Raw genomic sequence first — 23,112 nt, forward strand, 5'->3', positions numbered from 1 at the left:
TTGCCTTTCACCTGACAAATTTCCCTTGGCACATGTCAGCATTATGCTTGGTTAAGCTTGAAGCTTGAAGTGCTTATGAGGAGCAAAATAGTTCTAAGGCTTGCAGCTGAATAAATGAAAAAGAGAGGCATAACTTTTATGGATCAGCGAATCACTGTTTTTAGAAATGCCGTATGGTGAAGTCCAACCACTTTAAGGTCTGTTGTGGGTTTTTACCCTAAATACATAGCAGCCTTCTATAGAGCTTAGCATTTGACCTGCCCAATTTAATAACTGATTTTACACATCTCTTTTTTTTTCTCTTATTTCACTTCTGCCAGGTTTTCCAGGGAAGGGACCATGTCTCATTTCTTTTAATCTTCTGTGATATCTAGCATGATGATGTGATTTACAGCAAGGTGTTGCATGTCTCATCACTTCATTCTTTTGTCCTGGTTTGATAGTTTAGCAAACTGGAGAAGCAGGAAATGGGCCAAAGAGGAAAAATAACATTTCTCTCATTTTAGTCACTTTCTTCCAGTCTTGGATGCTGGCAGAAATGAATGAACTCAATGTAAAAAGACTATCTGTGTTTCTGTCTGGGATAAGATAGAGTTAGAGAGAGATATGGGGAACGGACAGGAATAGGTTGTGGTTTTTTTCCGCATAGTTAAGAGTATGGGTTTCTACACCACTGTAAAAAAAAAGGGGGGGGGGACAACTTGTTTCTGGTGATTGCACACTGGGTGTTTGATGTAAAAAATTGACAGTTCTTAGCAACATAAATCTTACATTTAGATGGTCTGGCCACATGATGGAAAGAAAAATAGCTACACACATAATATACAATGTATAGAAGGAGGAAGTGTAATGTGAGGAAATGAACAAAAGCCGTTTAAACTAATGCTTACATTCTAGTTCTGATTGTGCCATTAACTTGTTATATAACTCAGGATGAGTCTTATTTACTTTCTTTGGGCCTCAGTTACCTTGTTTGTAAAAGCAAAGCATTCAAAGAGATTAATACAAAATTAGCAAAGGTTTAATCAAGATTAATAAAGTCTATTTTTTATTTAAAATGCTGAATCAGGTCTTCCACAAAATGATAAATTATTATAAGGCTCATTAATCATTATCTACATCACCATTGAACTTATCAATGTATGTGACATGCTAACCAAGGTGCTCAGTAAATATCTGCTGATTGAACTTGTTGAGTTACCCCATACATCGGCTGTTGAGAGGGCTCCAGTGTATGACATGAGGGATTCAAGCTGACTATAGCCCCTCTCCTACTAGTCTTTCATGCTACTGTGCTCCTTTTGGTCTAGACCTGCAACAGTCCCCATGTTTTTATTTAAGAAAGGCTGCCAGGAAAACCCTGAACACTCCCTGTGAAGGTCCTGGATACTATCTTATAGTTCTCACTCATTAAAGCATTAGCTCAAATCCACTTATCACATGTTAATGGTTTTAAGCATAAAAGCAGAAACATGGTTATATGGGACATTTTAATTGGGAGTAGTTTGTGAGAGGAAGAAATCTGTGCTAACTAAAAAAGTCTGCTTAAGACTATGGGTCTTGGTTTGGATATGGGGCCCAGGCAATTAAAGTTGTGGTATGAGGATTAAGTCAGGCCTGAAGGATAATACACTGGGGAGGAAGAACACAGGGTTTCTTCACATCTCCTCCAATATTTATCAAGAATTGGGCCTATCTGCCTAATCAAACTTTCTACTAGACTTGTCAGTGCTAAAAGTAACCTTAGAGATAATCTAGTCACTCTCTCATTCCACAGATGAAATACCGAGGTTAAGAGATAGAAGGGACATTCCCAAGGTCACACCATTAGTTAGTGATAAGGCCAAGACTAGAAAGTCGGTGTCATATGTCTCTGATTAGTACTTTTTTCCATACACTCTGTTTCTCTCAGCCTAAATGACCTGTCTTGGGAGATGAAAAAGCTTGCAAGTAAAGCAGAATAATTTTAAAGTATATGTCTATTCTGGAAAAAAAAGATGAAGTGACTCTTTAAACCAAAATCCATTCTTTGATATCTTACCTGACTCCTGTCCATAAAGCGTAATAAATTAAATGATTAAAAATTTAAAAGTGCCTAAGAATATTCACTATTTCAATAGAATCTGCTTCTAGTCAGCTAAATTTGGCTAGTGTTTATGATTAATCTATAACCCTGCTCATTCACTAAACTCTGTCCCTGCAGACTATTACTCTAGTTTGTCCTCACATATCTGACACACTAAAGTGGTGCTTGGGCTGTTCTGGTTCTGTCTTCACAAACAACATACCAGCAAGGAATATAACTGTCGCTTTGTAACTTATTGCCTAGGTTTTCTCTCCTAGCTCCCATGACAAACTGCTTTGAATTATTGGGCTTCTGGACATGCCTTTTGGTTACTCTTTTTCTACTTGGTCTGTTTCTCCCACTGTGTTATCCTCTCTCAAAGACAAAAATAATTTAAAAAGAATGTTACTGTGTATTTAATCCTCATCATTATTTTTTCCTCATCAGGTCTTTTTGAAAGGATTTATTATGGAGTTTTAATGTGTCTAGTACCCTATTTACTAGGTGCTAGAGGAAACAAGAAAAAAATAAATAGTATTTACTGAGCACTTTTTATGCGCCAAGCCCTGTCTTATTGGTTTTTACTTATGACATCTCATGTAATCTTAACCATGTTCCCCAGGAGTAGGCATTATTATTTTATTCATTTTACATGAGGAAGAAATAAAAAGAGAGAGAGAAGCAAAACAAGTAGTTCAAGATTACTCAACTGAAGCTGGCATTAGAATGCGAGTCTCTTTCAAAGGATTCCCCCAAAAGCTATCATTCTAGATAAAAATCATTGTGTTAAGAGGATTAGCTTGAAGCAAATTTGTGTAGGTGGAAGATATTGCATTGGTTGCCTTCCCTTTATCTTTCCTGCCTTCTTCTTCCCTTTGTGGAATCCTTTGCAAACACTTATGATCTGGCATCTCAGGTAATCCTACCATGTTACCCACCTAAGGCTGTCCCCCTCTATGTTCCTTTAATTCATTCTACCAAGTAAAAAATGTATTCTTTGTATTTCATTCCCTGTCCTCCCTCTATATGTATTTAATAATCAATGAAACAGTTGTGATCATGGCAATTGTTTAGAAAAGATACTAACTGAAAAAGACAGTTTTTACCCTTCAATTGTATTGTGAATTTAAACAGAGGCTGTGGGATTTTTCTAACATAGTTAACCCTAGCTAAGGGCTCCTTGTGACCAGAGAGTGACACATAAACCCTTCCACCAACATTCCTACCTTCTCTCACTCTTTCCAAAAGCTGCCATGTCAAAAAGAGTTGTCAGATGGTAAAGGGATTCTCACTCACTCTGCTTTGCTACCATTAATGGCTAAGTGTAACTGTCTATACTCTCCTTATCCTGTGGTAATTGGTTTTGGGATCTCAGTATCCACTTCTTGAAATTTTCCAGCCCTCTCTGAGCATCTTCTCCGTGCTGCATCTGACCACTGCTTTTCTATGTTTTTTAAGGCATGAATGAATTAATCAAGCCAGATTCTCCACTGCTTCCTCTGGAGACCCTATTGCTCTGATTAAGAAGTTTCAACAGCACTGAAGAAAACAGCAGGTAGTCAAATATGGTCTTGGCTTCTATTTGGGCCTCTTTCCTAAAAACAATACTGTTTAATCCTGTGGGTCCTGGACAGATAACGACAGCCTTTGATAGCCACCTGTTGCACATTTGCTGATCTGCTTGATAAATTACGAAGCAATAGCATGATTCTAATAATCAAGATACACAATATTACAGGACATGAAAAGCTGTACTTTCTGAAGTATTTGATAAAATGTAACATTGTTTTCAATAGTGCTCTGCTGAGTCCTTTTTGCCTGAGACAAAGAAAAAATGAGTCATGCTGATCCTGTCTTTATTTACTATCTTGACATTTTGTTTACTGTGAATATTTCATTTCAATTTAAAAAACACTGCATTGAAATATTATTTCTCTTCATTACTGAGTTGTTTTTCAACTCCTTAAATTTTGTCCAAGGAAAGTGCCTCACTCATCTAACTCTATCCCTGGCTCTGATTTTTATGGGCGGTCTGACCTACATTTTAGGCTTCAAAAGGGGATGTGGGAAACTAGGGTACCCAGCCTTGATTCCCATTTTGAAAGTAAGTCTATGCACAGATTAAATAAATGCTTTCAATGTTAAACTTTTATACAATATAATCTCGCGCAGCACACACTGACTACTCTACATGCATACAATAGGGTGATACATGTATATGTTGAGAAAGGAGATGCTGTTTGTGGCAAAGAAAAAATTACAGTAGGCGTAGGTGAATCACTTGAATGTTTGGCAAATTTCTATTCATTGATTGGTAAGAATCGGGTTAGGGGAAGACTTGAAAGATGCAGATTTCAGAGCAGGGAATATTTATTGTGTTTGCTTTTTGGTTCTTTGTCTGGATGCCTGTTCTTAGAAGAAATGTGTTGCCCAAGCACAAATCTTGATATCTAATCATTGTAAGGGAACATGTCTAGTGTCTAAGCCTAGTTTGAAAAATCATGAACAAAACACACAGTTCACTTAAACATGGGGGAAAAACACCCCAACCATTGTAGCATTATGTTGTACTTCTGACCAGGAGGTCAGAGTTCTAACAACTAATACAACTCCTGTAGTGCACATATCCCCTTCATGTTTAACCCAAGTATTTAATATCAGTTTGATGCAAAAATAATAGTGGTTTTTGTAATTAATGTAAGTAATGACAAAACCCACAATTACTTTTGCATCAAACTAATATATAGATTTATGGTTATCCGGAAGCCAAATTAAAGCCACTCCATATTTTTTCTTTTTTTGTTATAAGTTTTAGGCCACCCCATTCTTTCTTTCTAGTGAGACTTTCTCGTAAAAGGGAAAAGAGCCTCTGTTCAAGACCACTTGAGCCTTTCTCCCTGATGCAATCAGGATGAGTACAGTTGAAAGCTCAGTGAGACAGGGATAAATAATTAGGCACCTGTCTGAGGTATATTGTTTGTGACATTCATATTTTAGTGATTCATGTTATGTAGGGTAGCCTACACAGACAGTGGCATATTTCTATTGTCAATAGTTAATGAATACAAAAAAAACACTTAAAAAGAATGAATAAGACCTACTATTTTATAGCACAACAGGGTGATTATGGTCAATAACTTAATTGTACATTATAAAATAATGTAAAAACTGCAACTGGATTGTTTGTAAGTTGAAGAATAAATGCTCAATGGGATGGAAACTCCATTCTCCATTATGTACTTATTTCACATTGCATGCCTGTATTAAAATATCTCATGCATCCCACAAATTTGTATGCCTACTATGTACCCACAAAAAATTAAAACGATTAAAAATAGAAAAAAGTAATCATCTATTGTTTAAAATGAAGTGTTATATCTCTGTTGGAGATATTAATAGGTGAAATTACCGGTTCGTCTTTGCAATCCTTTTATGATACAAAATTCAAATTCACTGGGGGGGGGGGAATTCAAATGCATTTTAATTTATTAATAGACATGAAAATCCATAATCAAGGTATGATTTCTAGTGACAGAGAGAGAGTAAAAGAGAGACCCAACCACTACTACTACCAAGAAACAAAAAATACAAAAATAGCAAAACTTTTATTCATAGATGCATAAAGACATCCATGAAACTTTATTGAATTATTTTTTTCCTAGATACATTAGTTAGCATTCAGTCTTTGGCCACAACATTTGTGTATGCATACAGTTGTCTCCACTGCATAAAATGCTAAGAATTTGTTTATTTTATTTTATATATTTATATAGTACATACTGTAGATCTTTATACGTATTAACTTCTTAAATATTCATAGAGGTAGGTACTATTATCATCTCGCTTAACAGATGAGGCAACTGAGGCACAGGAATGTTTAAATAACTTACCCAAAGCGTCACAGCCAAGAGATGGCAGAGACAGTGTTAGAATCCAGTAAAAATGGCTCCAGAGTCCCTGCTTTTCTTGCTTACTATAAATGATGCCTTATTATTTATCAAACATTTGTATATTATGTAATATTATATATCCATACATATGAATAAATGTATATGGTGTGGAGAACAAAGGCCATTTAAAACCCAGAAGTAAAATGACAAAATCTAAAGTTCCCTTTAAAAGTTATGTGGCTTAACATGCTTATTTTAGAGAAGAAATGGGGACCTGGAGAAATTAAGTAATACTCTCAAGGTCACACAGGCATTCAATTGCAGAGGTAGAACAAGAATTCAAGACTTCTCACTCTGTCTATGACTAATTTAAGTAAAGACTACAACTTATATTTTCAAATAAATGTCATTTTTGAAGGTGAACTCACAAGGCTATATGCTTATCTTAATGACGCCATGTTTCACCAAATATTCTCATACATTTTGAAATTGCCATTGGAATTGGTTTGAGCTGATCAAGAAAAATGAGTCTTTAAACAGTGTGACCATACCATGCTTGTGAGTAAAAATGACATTTTTCTAGTTAATCTTTAACTTCACTGTTCAGACTGGTTATGAATGGCTTTTGATTGTTTCTAATAATTTACCTACCCGTAAAAAAAGATTTGTTACCAGTAAAATTATTCTAAAGAACATGATGCATGTTATGAGTGTAATTCTAAAAGACAATTCCAAAAATTGAAATATGCATGTAGCCCTTCAAAGTGACAACTTAGGAGAGACAAATTCATTTGGATTTCTGCTTTTTGATAAATTTATTATTTTAAAAAGAAACTTTATCACTATGGGGAATCTCATGTCCTGAAGGGTTCGACTCACTGATGAAGTATAGAAAGTACTATGTGTGCGTGGTGTGTAGGATGTGTTTCTTGGGTAACTTTTCTCAGATTTAGAGGCTCCAAATGAAGATGACTATTCATCCTTTCAGGCAAAAGAGATTTCATGAAGATGTATACCTTGGTGTGATATATAGAATATGATGATAGCGTACCTACAGAGGTTTTGAGAGTTAAATAATTCAGGTAAATAGAGCAAGAAAATAGGTAAAACACAAGTTAAATCGGAATAATATTATAGAGAAGATCAGACAAACTCAGTAGAAGCCTAAAGAGAAGGCCGAGGAGAGAGAAGGGAGGAATTAAAGAATATGTCAGTGTTGAAACATGGCACTATTTGTGGCATCAGTGATGTTCCCAATATTAGGAAGGGCAGGGAAATAAAAGTGTCTCAGTTTTAGATAAATTTCCACCTAAGATTGCTAGCTATTTGTTTTAACCTTCCTTGATCCCATCTGGAAAAGCTTGTCTAAATGACAGATAAATAGATAGTTAAGTAGATAAGTAGACCAGAGGCCTATCACAGAACAAATAATGAAAGTACATAACCACCTAATGGTCATCTTAAAATAAAAATAACCAGAATTTGCATATTTGTAATTAAACTGTCACTGACAGAGTCACTGACACAAACAACTGGCTTTCCAAACTATCAGAGTTATGTTCTAATCTCTTTGCACCTGATACATACTCATGTTGGTAGGTACAGTGAAGGGGCATCTGAACTCAAGCTGTTAGCCATGGCTTAGAGGTAAACATCATTACCCTAACACTTGTTTAAATTTTACAAAGGAAACAGGCAAAAAATACATTGAACTTGATTTAAATCTATCTCAAGAAGTGGCTAGTTGCTTAGTTTTCACTCTAATGAAATAAAATCATCAAAACCAACCAAGTATTATAAATAATATTATTAAAAATTCTTTTATTTATAGTCATCAGTTATGGCTTAGAAATACTTTCTCTGTTTAGGTTTTCACAACATACATAAGGGAGGGCAGTTAGAAATAAATAAATAGCAAGCTAATGCTTAACTTACATATAACCTCACTCTAGCCCTAATTAATTCCATAAGGCCAATAATATTTAGGAGTCTAGCCTTACTCTCTGAGTGAATAACGACGTAGGGGTTAAGCAATTAGCCTGTGGAAAAAATAAAAGTGAGCAAACCAGCAGGTAAATTTAATAAAAAATTATCTTTTCTCAAAAGCAGGTTTTGGTGGCCAGTGCCTGTTCAACATATTTTTAGGTACTTGTCAAGTCTCTTACCTATGGTGAGCAGGGGCTTGTCATTTCCTGCCATATGAAGGTAGCAGGCTATGATAGGGAAAGTAAAAATAGCACCACATTGCCACAAAGAAGCGTGCTCTACTCCATTTTGGTACACGTGTGTGGAGAGGAGGTGATGCTTTTTTTAACCTGACTTGTTTTTGTTTTTACTTTCTTTGATTGTAATACAATGTGGCTGCATAAATGTATCTCCACAAGAGTTGAGATTTTTTCTTATTGTACTTTAGGCTCTGGGGTACATGTGCAGATCATGCAGGATTGCTGCATAGGTACACACATAGCAATGTGGTTTGCTGCCTCCATACCCCCGTCACCTACATCTGGCATTTCTCCCCATGTTATCTCTCCCCGACCTACCCATCCTCTCGCTGTCCCTCTCTTGGCCCCTCCCAACAGACCCCAGTGTGTTATGCCCCCCTCCCTGTGTCCATGTGTTCTCATTGTTCAACACCCGCCTATGAGTGAGAATGTGGTGTTTGATTTTCTGTTCTTGTGTCAGTTTGCTGAGAATGATGGTTTCCAGATTCATCCATGTCCCTACAAAGGATGCAAACTCATCATTTTTTATGGCTGCATAGTATTCCATGGTGTATATGTGCCACATTTTCCTTGTCCAGTCTATCATCGATGGACATTTGGGTTGGTTCCAGGTCTTTACTATCGTAAACAGTGCCACTATTAACATACGTGTGCATGTGTCTTTGTAATAGAATGATTTATAATTCTTTGGGTATACACCCAGTAATGAGATTGCTGGGTCAAATGGAATTTCTATTTCTAGGTCCTTGAGGAAGCATTACGCTGTCTTCCATAATAGTTGAACTAGTTTGCACTCCCACCAACACTGTAAAAGTGTTCCTATTTTTTTAAATGAGGCAGTGACTGTGTTTTGAGTTGTGTCCTTTAGCTCATGGATTGCAGATAAAGATGGTAATTTTCTAGTTGGATGATTTTTTTAAAGGCTAAATGGACATGAAGCTAGAGGGGCCATTGTTCCTGCAAAGGAGGTGGTTTATTTTGCATTTTACTAAAGTTATTTCAGTTTGTTTCGCAAACACATAAGTGAGCACATTGTGATTATTTAGGAGAAACCATGTAGGAAATCCTAATCAGTTAAGTGGAACAGTGTTCAAAGCACTTATTTTTATCCATTGGCAGGTGACCAGTAAGGAATAACAAATTTTCCAGCAGATAGGCTTGAGGGGAGAAGAGAGACAGCGTGTAAAGAAAAAAAAATTTGAATGTAATTGCCAGTTAAAACAAAAGTTTTTTAGAAAGTAGCTTTGGAATTTTCAAATGTTTTTCTGTAGCCAATGACAATAAGTAAAACATTAACTAAAAATTACTAAATATGCCTCTAGATTTTATAACTTGAATGGTCTTTAAATGCTATACTGCAAAGTTTATATAGAATTGGACTATTTAAAATAATGGTTCTGTAAACATACAAGGACAGATATAGTATCTGTTTAACAAGTGTTTTTTAAAGATATACTAATGGACATTTAGTAAAGGTCTATTCTAACTATTGTGAGGAATGAATAAATTAATAGGACAGTGTCCCTACCCTCAAAGAGATTACAATCTAGTGTTTGTGTAGACAACTATCTATCATCAGACAGGTCGAACCATATCAGACTATGGTACAGGTACATGCAACACACTATGGGAATTTAAAGGAAGAACGGCCAGTTCCAATGTGAATGATTCAAGGAAGATTTATGGGAGGAAATTAGAGAATCGAAATTCTCCCATTAGGAAATTTCCCACCCATCAAGGTGAGAAAGTGAGGCTGGGAGCCTGGAAAATAAGGATGTTCAAGTTTAAATCAAAGACAGGGACATCCAGGTAACATGCTGTATGCTAGAACAGTCTGGCATGGTGGAAGCCTAGGGCATTTGAAAGGGTATAATAATAAATCAGGCTGGAAGGCAGAACAAGTCTTAGAATATTAAGCTTTGTAGGTGATTGCAGTGTGGAGACTTGAACAATTTTATACAACTTATTGAGATTGTTCAGCCTGTATCTGATAAAGGCAACTGCAGAAATATGTCAGTCTAAAATAAGAAAGTCTTGCTATTTAACATATTCAAAAGGAAGTAGGGTGATTGCTCATGTCAAAATTTTAAAAACACAGATAAAACACGAATTTGTTTTTGCCTTCTGAAATACTGCTGAGTATTACTGATATTATGCTGAAAAGGTACAGAAAGTTTACTTTTGTCAGCCAGATATTTACTTGTCTATTAATTTTAGGTAAGAGACAACACTGTGTCCTGTGAGTTAACCCAGAACAGAAGCCCATAGTCTTTCTGCAAGAACATCTGGAAAAGATTGAGAAGAAGGAATTTTTCTCAGTTTTTTAGATACTTGTACCTCAAACTATAGACTACAAGAAAAGAAGGGATAATATATTTCTGTTTTTAAAGTCAAAAAACAAAAGCAGACAACATTGACCAGCCAGTTTTCCTTCATTAGATCCCAATATCAGATTGTATTACTTTTTACCCTATGAGATAAGGAGTCACCAAAAATGAACCAAATATTGCAAATAATGTAAATTACTGAAAAATTATTTAGTAACAGAATATTATGCAGTGAACACAAATATGTAACATTCCATTCAAATATTATCCATGCATTAAGCTCTCATATGATTTCAGGCCTTATATGATCTCAGGCAAGAGATGGGTGAAGTCTGCTATCCTTTAGGACAATTTATACATGTCATACTGGAGAGCAAACTGTGTGGGTCTTTGTGAATCTAGTACCTAAAAGATTATTGTGAGAAGAAGAGAGGGAGCCATATGAAATGGTCCCGCTTAATTGTCACCACTTCCTTTCAATCAATATGTATGATGCCATCTGAGAAAAATGTAACAATAGTTCTGATGAGGACCTACATTTTTATTTGATGTTCGATATTTCATACTTGGGGCATCCTTATTATAGACTTGGAATAGAGTGAGCTCCAAATGCATATGTCATTACCTGGGTGCTTGGATCATGGGTACAATAGATGTGCCACAACTCTTTAAGGTTAATCTAGGAATCTCCCCAACCACACCCCTTTACCTTCCTTGGGAGATAGTTCCAGGGTACCACCTACTACTCTAACATTTTACAATTATAGCCTTGTTCTCAAATGTAGAAGCTTACAAAAAATAAAAAATAGAAAGATCATGTAGGAGATGCATTGGAAATTATGCGTCATCCTCTTCTTCCACCAAAGCCAGGTGGCTTATGCCAGACACAGAGTTGTCATCACTGGTGGAAGATTATTTAAAGAGTCCAGCCATCTTTATTTTTAATGACACTCCAGTGTCACTAACCAGAAGGATGTTTCTGAGAGCCACAAGTTGCCAAAATGCTTGGTTTGCTTTTACTAAACAGGAGGGTTATGCCACTGTAAGGAGAAATATAGGACCATCATACTGGTTCTTTGCATGTTGTCACTATTCAGTGACTACTGAGGCTTATTTTCTGAATAGAGGAATAAAGCAAACTCTTCCAAAGTTTTTTCTAATTGATGATATCCACTCTAAAAGCAGAGGAAAAATGGTAGAAAATTGAGATATAGTGAACCAGAATCCTGTTTAGTAGGAGTAACAGAGGAAATAGTCTACAAAGACCCAGAAAATTAATAAAAGTCTAGCAAAAGATAAAACGGTGCCACTAGGGGAGACTTATGTTCAATCATCTGGAATAATAGTGGTCAATGTTTCGCACCTCTCACCCATACCTCCCTCAAAACTTAATCTAAGAACAGAATCTAGTGTCTGTCATTTAAAATATAAGGAGATACCCATACTGTAAATTAATTGTGTAGTTATTGAGACATAAAATGTTTTATCAGCATTTTTTGTGTAATTACTGAAATCACCATGTGCGTTTTTGAGAGTAACTATTGAGAGGCAAAAAATTCATTTTTTTCCTTGTATTTTAATATTTAAATTTTTAAATTTTAAATCATTTTTCATTAGGATTCTTTCTAAAGTTACTGAAAACCCTAATGTCTGCTTAGATGCTTCTGCATTTTTGTTGTTCTTTAAAATAAAAATGCTATACATTTTGGACAATGTATTGTGAAGAAAATGGCTCCCAAATATAAGCAAAGCACAAGTAACTGTAGAGGAATAAAACTAAGCACTAAGATTAAAAAAAAAAAAAAAAAAAAAGAAGGAGGAAGGAAAATCTGACATAATAACTGAGCTTAAAGGCCAAGGATACAAAACTCTGGGACCTATTATTCATGCTCCAGAAATTCTGAGTTTGTGTAAAGTACTGACATGTACTGACATTTCCAGGGAAAGCTTGCCAGGTTTAAGTTCCTGGGCCCCATCTTTAAAGGTGGGAGTTTGGCATTTGCAGCCTAAAGTCTATAGGACAAAAGTCTTGACCTCCAGAAAAAGGAAATTGGGCCCAAGCCGAGTGGGAAAGAATATTTTCCTTTCTTCTTCTTAAAACAAGGATTTTTGTTCCCTTAAAATCACACCATATGGGGCAGCCACCTAAACCAAAAATTCTGGTATAACCTGGAGTGAGGCTTTGAAAACTGGTTTTATTTTCCGTTCCACACTTGGTCTTTCTTTCTACCAGACCCCATAAGGTTGGTTTACTCCTCCCGTTTCACAGGCTATTAATCGTGTGGAGTAGTGGATAGGGCACACTCTCAAGGAGAACACTGCCAGAGAAGGACTGCAAAAAAGTGAAAAGGGCCAGAAGGATCCAATTATCTTGGACTTCAGTTTATTTTATGTAAGCTTGGAAGCCCATAACTTTCCTTTAAAAAATCTTGTTTCTTGTCCAAATGTTCATGTTTTCTCCAAGGCACAAGGTGAACATTCAGAAAAGTGGAGGAAAATCCCCATAGCCCTGTCAGCACCGAGAACAGGAAACATACAGCTTCCTCACTGTAACATACTAATTTGTGATCTTCTCATCACTTCTACTAAGTGGAAATATTTGAAATTTAATGTGTAAAATGGAACTTTGTAAAATTGTGACTTGTCTTTTAAGAGTTGGAGTACACACACCTAGAGCTTTGACTACATGTAATCCTAAACTGTCTGCTCAGTGTCGTATAGTATCCATCAAAAGTGATTTAATATTTTCACTAGTCTTTTAACCATGTATAGATAAACAAGGTTTGAGAACTACTATGAATTACAAGTTAAACAGTAGTCAACAAAATGGAGCTGTATACAAATTGCAAAATACAATAGTATTTATAGACTTAAAGGGATCTTTTTTTTTTCTTTTGAGACAGAGTCTTGCTCTGTCACCAGGCTGGAGTGCAGTGGCGTGATCTCACCTCACTGCAATCTCTGCCTCCCAGGTTCAAGCGATTCACCTGCCTCAGCCTCCCGAGTAGCTGGGATTACAGGCACTTGCCACCACACCTAGCTAATTTTTGTATTTTTAGTAGAGACGGGGTTTCTCCATGTTGGCCAGGATGGGCTCAATCTCCTGACCTCGTGACCTGCCCACCTTGGCCTCTCAGAGTGCTGGGATTACAGGCGTGAGCCACCGTGCCTGGTCTAAAGGGATACTCTCATTACATTAGGCTCTGATTTAAATCTAAACTTAATTGCATCTAATTGAGTTTCTTCTACATGCAAAGTAACTCTGGACTTTGGAGATGGAAGATTATAATGGTCATTAAAACACTGTCTTTCCTGGCAAGTTGCTCATAATTTTGTGGAATGAATAAGAAAGAGACATATTTCTGATACAAATAAAGTGCTTTGGGAGTTCACAGGTAGGTATGATCACAACTAGGCAAGAAATTAAGAAGCCCCATGAAAAAAGCAGCATTTTAAGATAGGGCCTTGGAGGACAGGCAGGATTTCAACAGGTAAAGATGGGATAAAACAATTTAAGCAGACAAAAAATCAATAACACAGGCAATGAAGATAGGAAAACACAGTGCATTCCTGCAGAAACTTCAGTTTGGTCATGTAGCTTAACAAAATGACTGAATTGGTTTTGGTATAGCCCTTTAATTTATCACTCAATAAGGATTCTCATATTTTAAGGCTCTCTGATTTGGTTATCCGCAAAGCTTATTAAAATGTCAATCCTTTGGCTCCACTCTTTGACAAATAAGATTCACTTGTCCATCTGGGAATATGCATTTTTAATAAGCACTCCAGTTAGCCTAGGTGCCAAATTTTGAGAAACTTAGACTAAGTAAAAGGAGAATACAAATAGATCCTGAAAGGTAAATGTAGTGTAAGAATAAGGAGTCTTTTTTTTTTTTTTTTTAATGGATGGTAGGAGCAGGGAAACAAATAGTAGCTAAAAGTCTTGTTAATTTCAGTACAGGTTGAATAGCCTGTGGGGTCTTCAGTAACAATTGGTCTGCCCTAGTCTCTAGAATATGAAATGATCGCAAATTAAGATATCTGAGAAAAGGCAATGTGACTGTGATGTGAGGCTGAGTGACAATCTTCTTGCTGTCTCCAAGTAATTAAAAGAGTACTTCTCAAAGCAGAGACAAAACACAGTCTGATGAAGAGGAAATGGCTTTCAGATCTCAGTAGAGAGGTTTAGACTTAGCTAAGTAAAATAACTTCCTGGCAGAAAGGCAATGTTCACAATAACTGCATTGTCTGTCTGCACATATGTATTTCCTCTCTTAATGAAATTGATATATGTGGGAACTCATAGAAGATGTTGAAGCACTCCAGCCTAGGAGACAGAGCAAGGCTCTGTCACTTAAGAACAACACCAAAAAAAGGAATTAAGTAATTTGATAATCTAGTATTTTTAATGATTCACTTTATTTAATTAAAACCCAGATGCGCATTTTGGTGGGGGAGTTTTAAGGTGCTATTAACTAACATCTTCATAGATAAAAGCAGCTTGCATAAAGTAGGTCTCAGTAAAATGACACAAAATGCTGTTTCTAATATTCATTTGAACCGGACTTCACCTGGACAAGCAAACAGAGACCTAATATTGCTGGAAAATACTCTTGAAACATAAGTAAAACTCTGTAAAGCTTCAGAATTGAATGAACATATACATATTCATATATAAAAAATAATAATTTCCCATAAGAACTCCATATGAAAGAGTTTTTCACTTATATATGGCTAAAAAATTAGCAAGCTGAATTCAGGCAATCAATTCCCTTTCTCTCTTCCTTTTTCCTTGTACCAGAATGTAAATACAATTGAGGAAATATAGTGTACTGAAGCAAAAAAAAAAAAATAAATCTGCCTAAGGAGCCTGGCATGTCCTTCCAATAAGTGTCTCATTTAAAATTGGAATCTGTTTTATTCCCTGTTAAAATATGGATTCTTTCTTGCAAAAGGACAATCTCAAAGAAAAGTGGTATTGTTTACAGTTGTGCTTCACTGTGTTTTATAACACCATCTTTCTACATCTTCTTTATCTGAGAAATCTCAAGTATTAATTTCTTCAATCCAAAGGCATAATGAGTATCACTCATCAAGGCTTTCAAGTAAAGTGAACATCATATCTTTGAATAAAACATGCTGTTTTATTTACCGTGAAATTGAGGTAAAATAACAATAATAATTTGTTCAGGGGCTCGATGAAGCACACTTCAAACCACATGGATTTGATCATTCAAAGCAGGATGTTTTGTAATTCCCATTTCATTTTTGTTCTTCCCACACATATCTTTAAAGTTAGTTAAGTCCTCCTCCTAGATTTCAGCAGCCTTGAGGCAACTATCCAGGTCCCTAAGCTAAAATTTATTTACTTCAGAACAAGGGCCATAGACCCAGCTGAGTCAACTTTCTATGGATTTTGATTCTCTGCTCTGTTGCTACAGTCTGTTTTCTCAGATAATTAAGAGGTGACTAAATGACTCGTGTAAATGGGATTATTTAAAGAGAATCTGGTTGGCACTTATTTTTAGATACATAGGAATGATTTGGATCAAATCAGTGGCCCTCAAATGATGGTTCAAGGACAAATGCTGGGCTCGCTATATCAAAACCAAATGGAGAGCTTTGAAAAGATACAAATTGCATACTATACCCCACGAGTAATGAGTCAAAATCTCTGGAGGAAACACCCAGAAGCTTTTATTTTATTCTTTAACCTTCCCCAGATGAATCTGACAGTAAAGTTAGTAAAGCAGTAGTTCAAATCAGAGCTTCTCAAGTGTTAATATGCAGAAGAATCATCTGAGTTCATTTTTAAAACGTAGATCTTGATGCATCAGGTCCAGGGTGATGCCTGAGATTTTGAATTTGTAACAAGCTCCCAAGTGTCCTTCATTCATGAATTTTGAGTAACAAGGGGCTAGATTACTTCTCATGTTCTTTCAAGCTATGTTTTTCTGTGATTATAAAGTGCCTTGTAGAAATTGCATCATATACTCTTCCCTTACATAAGAATTTTTCATTCAAACTAGAATATTTTTCTGCACATAGGTTTCTTTCCTTTTTCAAAGCTGGGCCAGGAAATAATTGACTTATTTTCTTTTGCTTGCAGGTCTGCCTTTGTTTCCTACTTTTTAGCTTTTGACATATAGCTGAAAAAGTCCCAGAAAGCTGATCTGTCATCGCTGAAGAGTGACGGACTCATTGTGCACTAAAGCAAACATTTCTTCTGTGTGAGCCAAAAAAAGAAAAACGGCCAGCCAGACACCAGTAAAGAGAAGGCTATCAACATATAGGCATTTGAGGAACTGCTATATGACACATTCTTGATCCAAATGGGAGAGAATCAGCTCTCATGATGTCCCAGGGAACCTTATAATAAACAAGAGGGGAAATTGTAGCAGCTTGTCATCTGTGCTTGTACACTAGACTTCCATATAGTTACTATAGACAAATCCAAAGCAAATATGCAGACAGTTCTTTGAAAAATCCCCAAATCATATGTAAAGACTCAGACAGATGTGGTAAAAGGAGGAGGGTTATTTTATACTTGGTATCTTCAACCCTCTGGCAATCAATCTTTTAGAAGGAGCAGCAGTTGATTGTGAATTTAGATTTTGAACCACAATTAGGCAAAGATAGTTTCTCTAGAGAGAATCATGCCTGCTAATTACACGTGTACCGGGCCAGATGGAGATAATACAGATTTTCGGTACTTTATTTATGCAGTGACATACACTGTCATTCTTGTGCCAGGTCTTATAGGGAATATATTGGCCTTGTGGGTATTCTATGGTTATATGAAAGAAACCAAACGAGCTGTGATATTTATGATAAACTTAGCCATTGCTGACTTACTACAAGTTCTTTCCTTGCCACTGAGGATCTTTTACTACTTGAATCATGACTGGCCATTTGGGCCTGGTCTCTGCATGTTCTGTTTCTACCTGAAGTATGTCAACATGTATGCAAGCATCTACTTCTTGGTCTGCATCAGTGTGCGACGATTTTGGTTTCTCATGTATCCGTTTCGCTTCCATGACTGCAAACAGAAATATGACCTGTACATCAGCATTGCTGGCTGGCTGATCATCTGCCTTGCCTGTATACTCTTCCCCCTCCTCAGAACCAGTGATGATACCCCTGGCAATAGGACCAAATGCTTTGTGGATCTTCCTACCAGAAATGTCAACCTAGCCCAGTCCATTGCTATGATGACCATTGGTGAGCTGATCGGATTTATAACTCCGCTTCTGATTGTCCTATATTGTACCTGGAAGACGGTTTTATCACTGCAAGATAAATATCCCATGGCCCAAGATCTTGGAGAGAAACAGAAAGCCTTGAAGATGATTCTAACCTGTGCAGGGGTATTCTTAATTTGCTTTGCACCTTATCATTTTAGTTTTCCTTTAGATTTCCTGGTGAAGTCCAATGAAATTAAAAGCTGCCTAGCTAGAAGGGTGATTCTAATATTTCATTCTGTGGCATTGTGTCTTGCTAGTCTGAATTCCTGTCTTGACCCAGTCATATACTACTTTTCCACTAATGAGTTCCGAAGACGGCTTTCAAGACAAGATTTGCATGACAGTATCCAACTCCATGCAAAATCCTTTGTGAGTAACCATACAACTTCTACTGTGACAACTGAATTATGCTAAAAAAAGAAAGAAAAAACAAACTGAATGTGACCTGAAATGCAAGTACATCAGAACATATCTGCAATACCCAAGCCACAGGGAAGAACTCACACACGAAAAAAAAAAACACAGCTTTTCAGTTCTGCTCTATCTTACTGCTATGGGGAATTCATGTCTTCAAAGCAGGACCTATCTGGAATATTATGATCCACCACTATTGATGTTGACATGTTCATGTAGTAATTTTTCATCAAGTCTGTAAATCTTAAAATATCAAATTTCTGTGACATCCTATACACATATGCTCTCAATTATCGTCAGTAGTTCTACCTATAAACCTCAGACACAAAAAAAACTATTAGCTTGGAGCTACCATAAGCATTTAGTTTTGTTTCAACAGATACTGAGTCTTTATATGCAGAGGAAATGTAGGTTTTTTTTATATTAATAATCACAGTATACATGCCATTTTAATATGTTTGGTTATATTTTAGTAGGACAGATGATATATTACCCTGTTTAAAGAAAATGTTATAAACATAACATTTTTATCTCTTAAGTGTGATTACACTTCAAAGTTTGAAGACTAAAATAGCTATTTTCTTCATTTTTGTGTCAACATGAAATATCATTTGTCACACCTGTTCATAGAATGAAAATCCAAACTCAGGCCTCTGTTATATTTAAACTAAGAACAATACACATATTTCCATACCATAACCCTCTGTGTCTGTAAAAGATGCCATGTTGCATCCACCTAGGGCAGGTAGTTTGTCAAAGTCCATTCAAAGTGACTCAAATGGCCTCTAGACCTTGGAGAAAGCAAAAAGCAGAAAGGTGACAATCGCTGTTCCAGCTCCCTTATAATTTTTCTAAAGAACACTTCTGTAGATATATGGACCTGCCTAGTAGAGGAAGTTTTTATCATGCTTCTAGAGTGACATTCAGCTAATGTTGACAGGTTCCTGCACTTTCTGAGCCTATGGAAGAAGTAGTGCACTAATAAATCACTAAACTTAGGCCAGAGTGAAAAGATGAAGCGAAGTTGAGTAATCCTTTTAAAATTCTCATCACGTTGTATCTCTTACTCTAAGGTAAGCACACTTAGCTTAGACTGCCAAGTCATCTACACAAGCCAGAGTAAGTCTCTGTGACTCATCATCACATACATATTACAGTCAGTCACATGGACCTTAAAATCCATGTTGATTGCTTTGGTCTAGCTTTGTCCCAGCCATACCATTCTAAAGCCTCCAAATCCTATCCCTTAGCAGCTGGGAAAGGCAATTATTTTACCGTATGAAAAATGTATAGAAGATTAATTTGGTCAGCCTTGGGCAACCAATGACCAATGACTTGCCTGCTTCCTGTTTGGTACTACTGTGTGGGAAACAGACCCAGGATATTAGTCATAATTAAATCTTAGGTTGTAAGTATTAGAATACTTTGAAACATGTTTTAGCAAAAAGCTCTAACGTTAAGAAAGTTCTACTTAAAATTTGTGTGCTATATAATGAAGATACCTTCTATGTCTCATAGAAGGAATGTGGAACCCAATCAAAGACTTTATCATATTTAGAGAAAAGGGGTTGTTTTAGGCATACAGTTATGATACTAATACATTAGGGGGAACACTGGTGACATAAACATGAATTCTAACATGTAAGACTGTTGGAAAGTTTTCTAAAGTTTTCTTTGGACAAGTGTTGATTTTACACATACGTTGTTATTAAGATAATGCCCTATTAGAAAACTGACTTTGTGCTGCTAGCAATAGTGTATCTATGTGTCTCCTAATTATTCATTGTAAGGTATATGTTTTGATGTGTTAAGTATGTTTTCAATAAGTGTTAAATTGTATTTTTAAAAGGGTTACTATAACTGTGTCTTGTCTCTTTGCTTTAAAGTGTCTTTTGTTTGACTATAATTTAATGTGGTAATGGGATTGCAAGTAATAGTTTTGTGGAATTTTGAAATAACTGTGGGTACTTGTAATGTGAGAGTCTTATCTATACTATGTGTACTTACTATTTTCTAGATTAGCATGAATTACACTTCTTAAGGTCACTTTGGAAGATGATTTGATTTTATTAACATTGATTTCACTTTGACTACCTTTTTTTTTTAAAGAAGAAGGGAAATCTTTTCAGGAGACAATTGACCTTCTTAAATGAATGGTTGAGGGTAGGGCCCATTTGTTAGGCAGCCCAATTACATCATTCCAAAAAAGGACAATTTTAAGTGTTCTTATGCTGCTTAGATAAGGACACACTTTTTCCCCAGGCCTGCCCATCTAAGTTTGCATTCAGTGCTCTGATTTACTTTATTCACCCCTACCCCATGGATAAGTTTTGTCTTCTGCTTTATTCCCTTGCTCTCCCAGACAGCAACCTGATCAATTCATTCACGCCATGGTGCTAATAGCTAATGTTAGGTTAATTATTAATTTACCCAGGAATATCTGAATTCCAGGCCTTAAGACTAGGCATTAAACCAAAGTGGTGACTTTCAAAGGAGGGCTAATACATATTGAAGCAGACAGACTGGAGGGAAAGATATTTTGAAGAAAGTGGGTCCTACAACATTGCCTTTCATATTGCATATAGTAAGCGGACACCTACTTTGCTTACCATAATGGAGATGCTAACTTTTAAGAAATTAAGAAATGTATCCATGAACATGGCTGTCAGTTTCTCAGATGTCTGCTCGTCTTCTTTTCATTTTGCCTCTCTCCTTTCCTACTTTGGGCCCGATTCTCAGCGGAAGTCTAAACTAGTAGCTTCCTAATTTAGGAGTACTGCTGCAGCTGCTATCCAGACAGCAGCCTCCTCTCTGAGCTTCTCCATTCTATAGAGAATCTTTTCTCCAGACTTCTCATTTATCACTCTCTGGGTTCCATGAAATTGTGGTGCAAAAAGTAAACACCTTCAACCATACTAATGTATACTTCAAGATAAATAATGCCACATTTCCTATATATAAAGTTGTTGAATTTTGATTCCCAAATCCATACATAATTATTCCAATAAGAAAAACTTTGAAGTTGTAGTGATTTCTATGTGATAATACTGTCATTATTATTGTTGTTAATATTATTATGTTCAAATGGTTTATATGTTTTCATTGTCACTCAGTTAATCAGCCAATTCTATTAACTGGTAATTCCACAAAGAGACGTCATCTGCCCCAGGAGCAACAGACCAAGCCGCCTTGGTCTGAGAGGGTGCATCTGTGGAACTCTTGCGCAACTTACATTTTATGTCACCTTTTGGTTTTACTCCCAAGATAATGTGAAAATGTCGCACTTGGAATTTATTTATGGCCATAACTTATAATATTCATTTTAATAATAAAGATTGTCTTTGTAATTACATAGAAATTTTCTGCCTTCAGAAGTTAACATGTACTTAGTCACTTCTTTCAACACACTGATAGACGAGCATTTTTGTTAGTGTCGTCACGTGCATGAATAGAAGTCTCTAAGACTCTATTCTCCCTTTTTCTCTTTTAGGTGCACTGTATTCTCAAAAGGAAGGATAAGCCACACCCCCAACTTTACCCCACTCTTGCCACCCATTTCGTCTGTAGACATTTTACTATTTATATTCTCCTAAAAATTATTCCCAGTCCTCACTGTGGACAAAGTTTATTGGAACTACTTAAAGCTCTATATTTGTAATGATGGGACAGAGAGAATGTTTTCTTATTCTTAAGGGTTGTTAAGATGTGGCAGTCTGATTTTTTCTCTAGATTGTCGGGGTGGGGAGAACTCAACCTCTACTGTCCCTCTCTACTCTTCTCAAAACAGATCTACTTAAACAACAACAGCAACAAAAGTGTGAAGTCAGAAAAATTGTCTCTGACTCTTCCTTCAGCGTGGCTCTCTTTCTTCTATTTCAATACCTCCTCATCTCACCCATATCCCTAGTATGTTCAGGACCCCAAATATCTTCTATCATAACCAAATTTTTAGGAATTACACATTTTGGCTGTGGCAAAAATATTTTCCTAGGAAGTTGTGAAGGGCTTCCAAAGGAAGAATTTTTGATGCTTTGGTAAACCGGAATAAAATAATGGGATATAAATACGACAGGCCCCATGCTTCAGATGCCCTCAAAACTCATAGAGACCTCTTCTGTTCCCTCCTGAAGACCATCCAGAAACAACTTCACCGTCTTTACCAACATATTTTGATGGAGTGGTGGAGATAGGGGAAGAGGGAGTAAGAGATAAACTCTCAAGCAAATGTGGCTATTTCCACTTGCTGATTTATCAGTTATTAAAGGATGTGGTATGGGGAGGGGGAGAGCTAATTGTAATTTTACTAAACTTCACAGGCCATTTCCTCTTCTTCAGGACTTCTTCAGCCTCAACCACTAATTCAGCCAAATAATTCAAGTAATAGAAATATGCCAATACTATATTTTTTTCTATTGTTTGTTGAATAATTATCTTCATTCTACTTCTTACTGCAATGCATATCTTCTGATTTAGCTATAGGCATAGTGCTATCCAAAGCCTTCCATTGCCTTCTTGTATCTCTTCAAATAATAGACAATCGCTCCACAAGGAAGGCTGTCATTAGGCCTGCCCTTCTGAACTCAGCATATACTTTTATTGCAGGAGCTCTTCAAGTTTTATTCTGGCCCATAGTAGTGAGATTTTTCATATTTTTCTAAACAATGCTGAGTATCTACAACTTGTAAGAAGACTGGTAGCATTCATTATCTTTTAAAATGCTACCCCAATAAGAGGACAAAAATAAACAAAAAGAGTTTGAAGAAATGATGGTTCAAGTTATGGCACTGGCGTGGAAGCATAGAGGAAGTAGTCATACTATAAATTATCCACACCATCTTTGCATGACATAAATCACATAATAACAGTTTTAAAATGTTCTGAAATCACATTACTGCCCTCTGCCATTAAACAAACTTAAATTTTTTACTAAAATGCATATAAGGAGAT

The 23,112-nt window shown here is 36.2% G+C and overlaps 1 protein-coding gene across 5 annotated transcripts in view; it reads left to right on the forward strand.

Moving 5' to 3' along the window:
- Positions 1 to 21,523, forward strand: part of GPR174 (G protein-coupled receptor 174) — a 29,944-nt gene extending 8,421 nt beyond the window's left edge. For 3 of the 5 annotated variants that reach the window (XM_032251373.1, XM_032251374.1, XM_032251372.1), the window contains 2 exons: positions 3,524 to 3,620; positions 16,617 to 21,523. In XM_032251373.1, coding sequence (XP_032107264.1) covers positions 17,164 to 18,165 — 1,002 coding nt within the window. In that variant the 5' untranslated portion in view covers positions 3,524 to 3,620; positions 16,617 to 17,163 and the 3' untranslated portion in view covers positions 18,166 to 21,523. Of the gene's footprint in view, positions 1 to 320; positions 399 to 3,523; positions 3,621 to 16,616 lie in introns of all 5 variants that reach the window. The other 2 variants (XM_032251371.1, XM_032251375.1) reach the window with 2 other exon arrangements.
- Positions 21,524 to 23,112: the final 1,589 nt, after the last annotated feature.

Source organism: Sapajus apella, unplaced genomic scaffold (genome assembly GCF_009761245.1).
Source record: "Sapajus apella isolate SASKATOON/1434 unplaced genomic scaffold, GSC_monkey_1.0 scaffold75, whole genome shotgun sequence".
NCBI classification, from domain to species: Eukaryota; Metazoa; Chordata; class Mammalia; order Primates; family Cebidae; genus Sapajus; species Sapajus apella.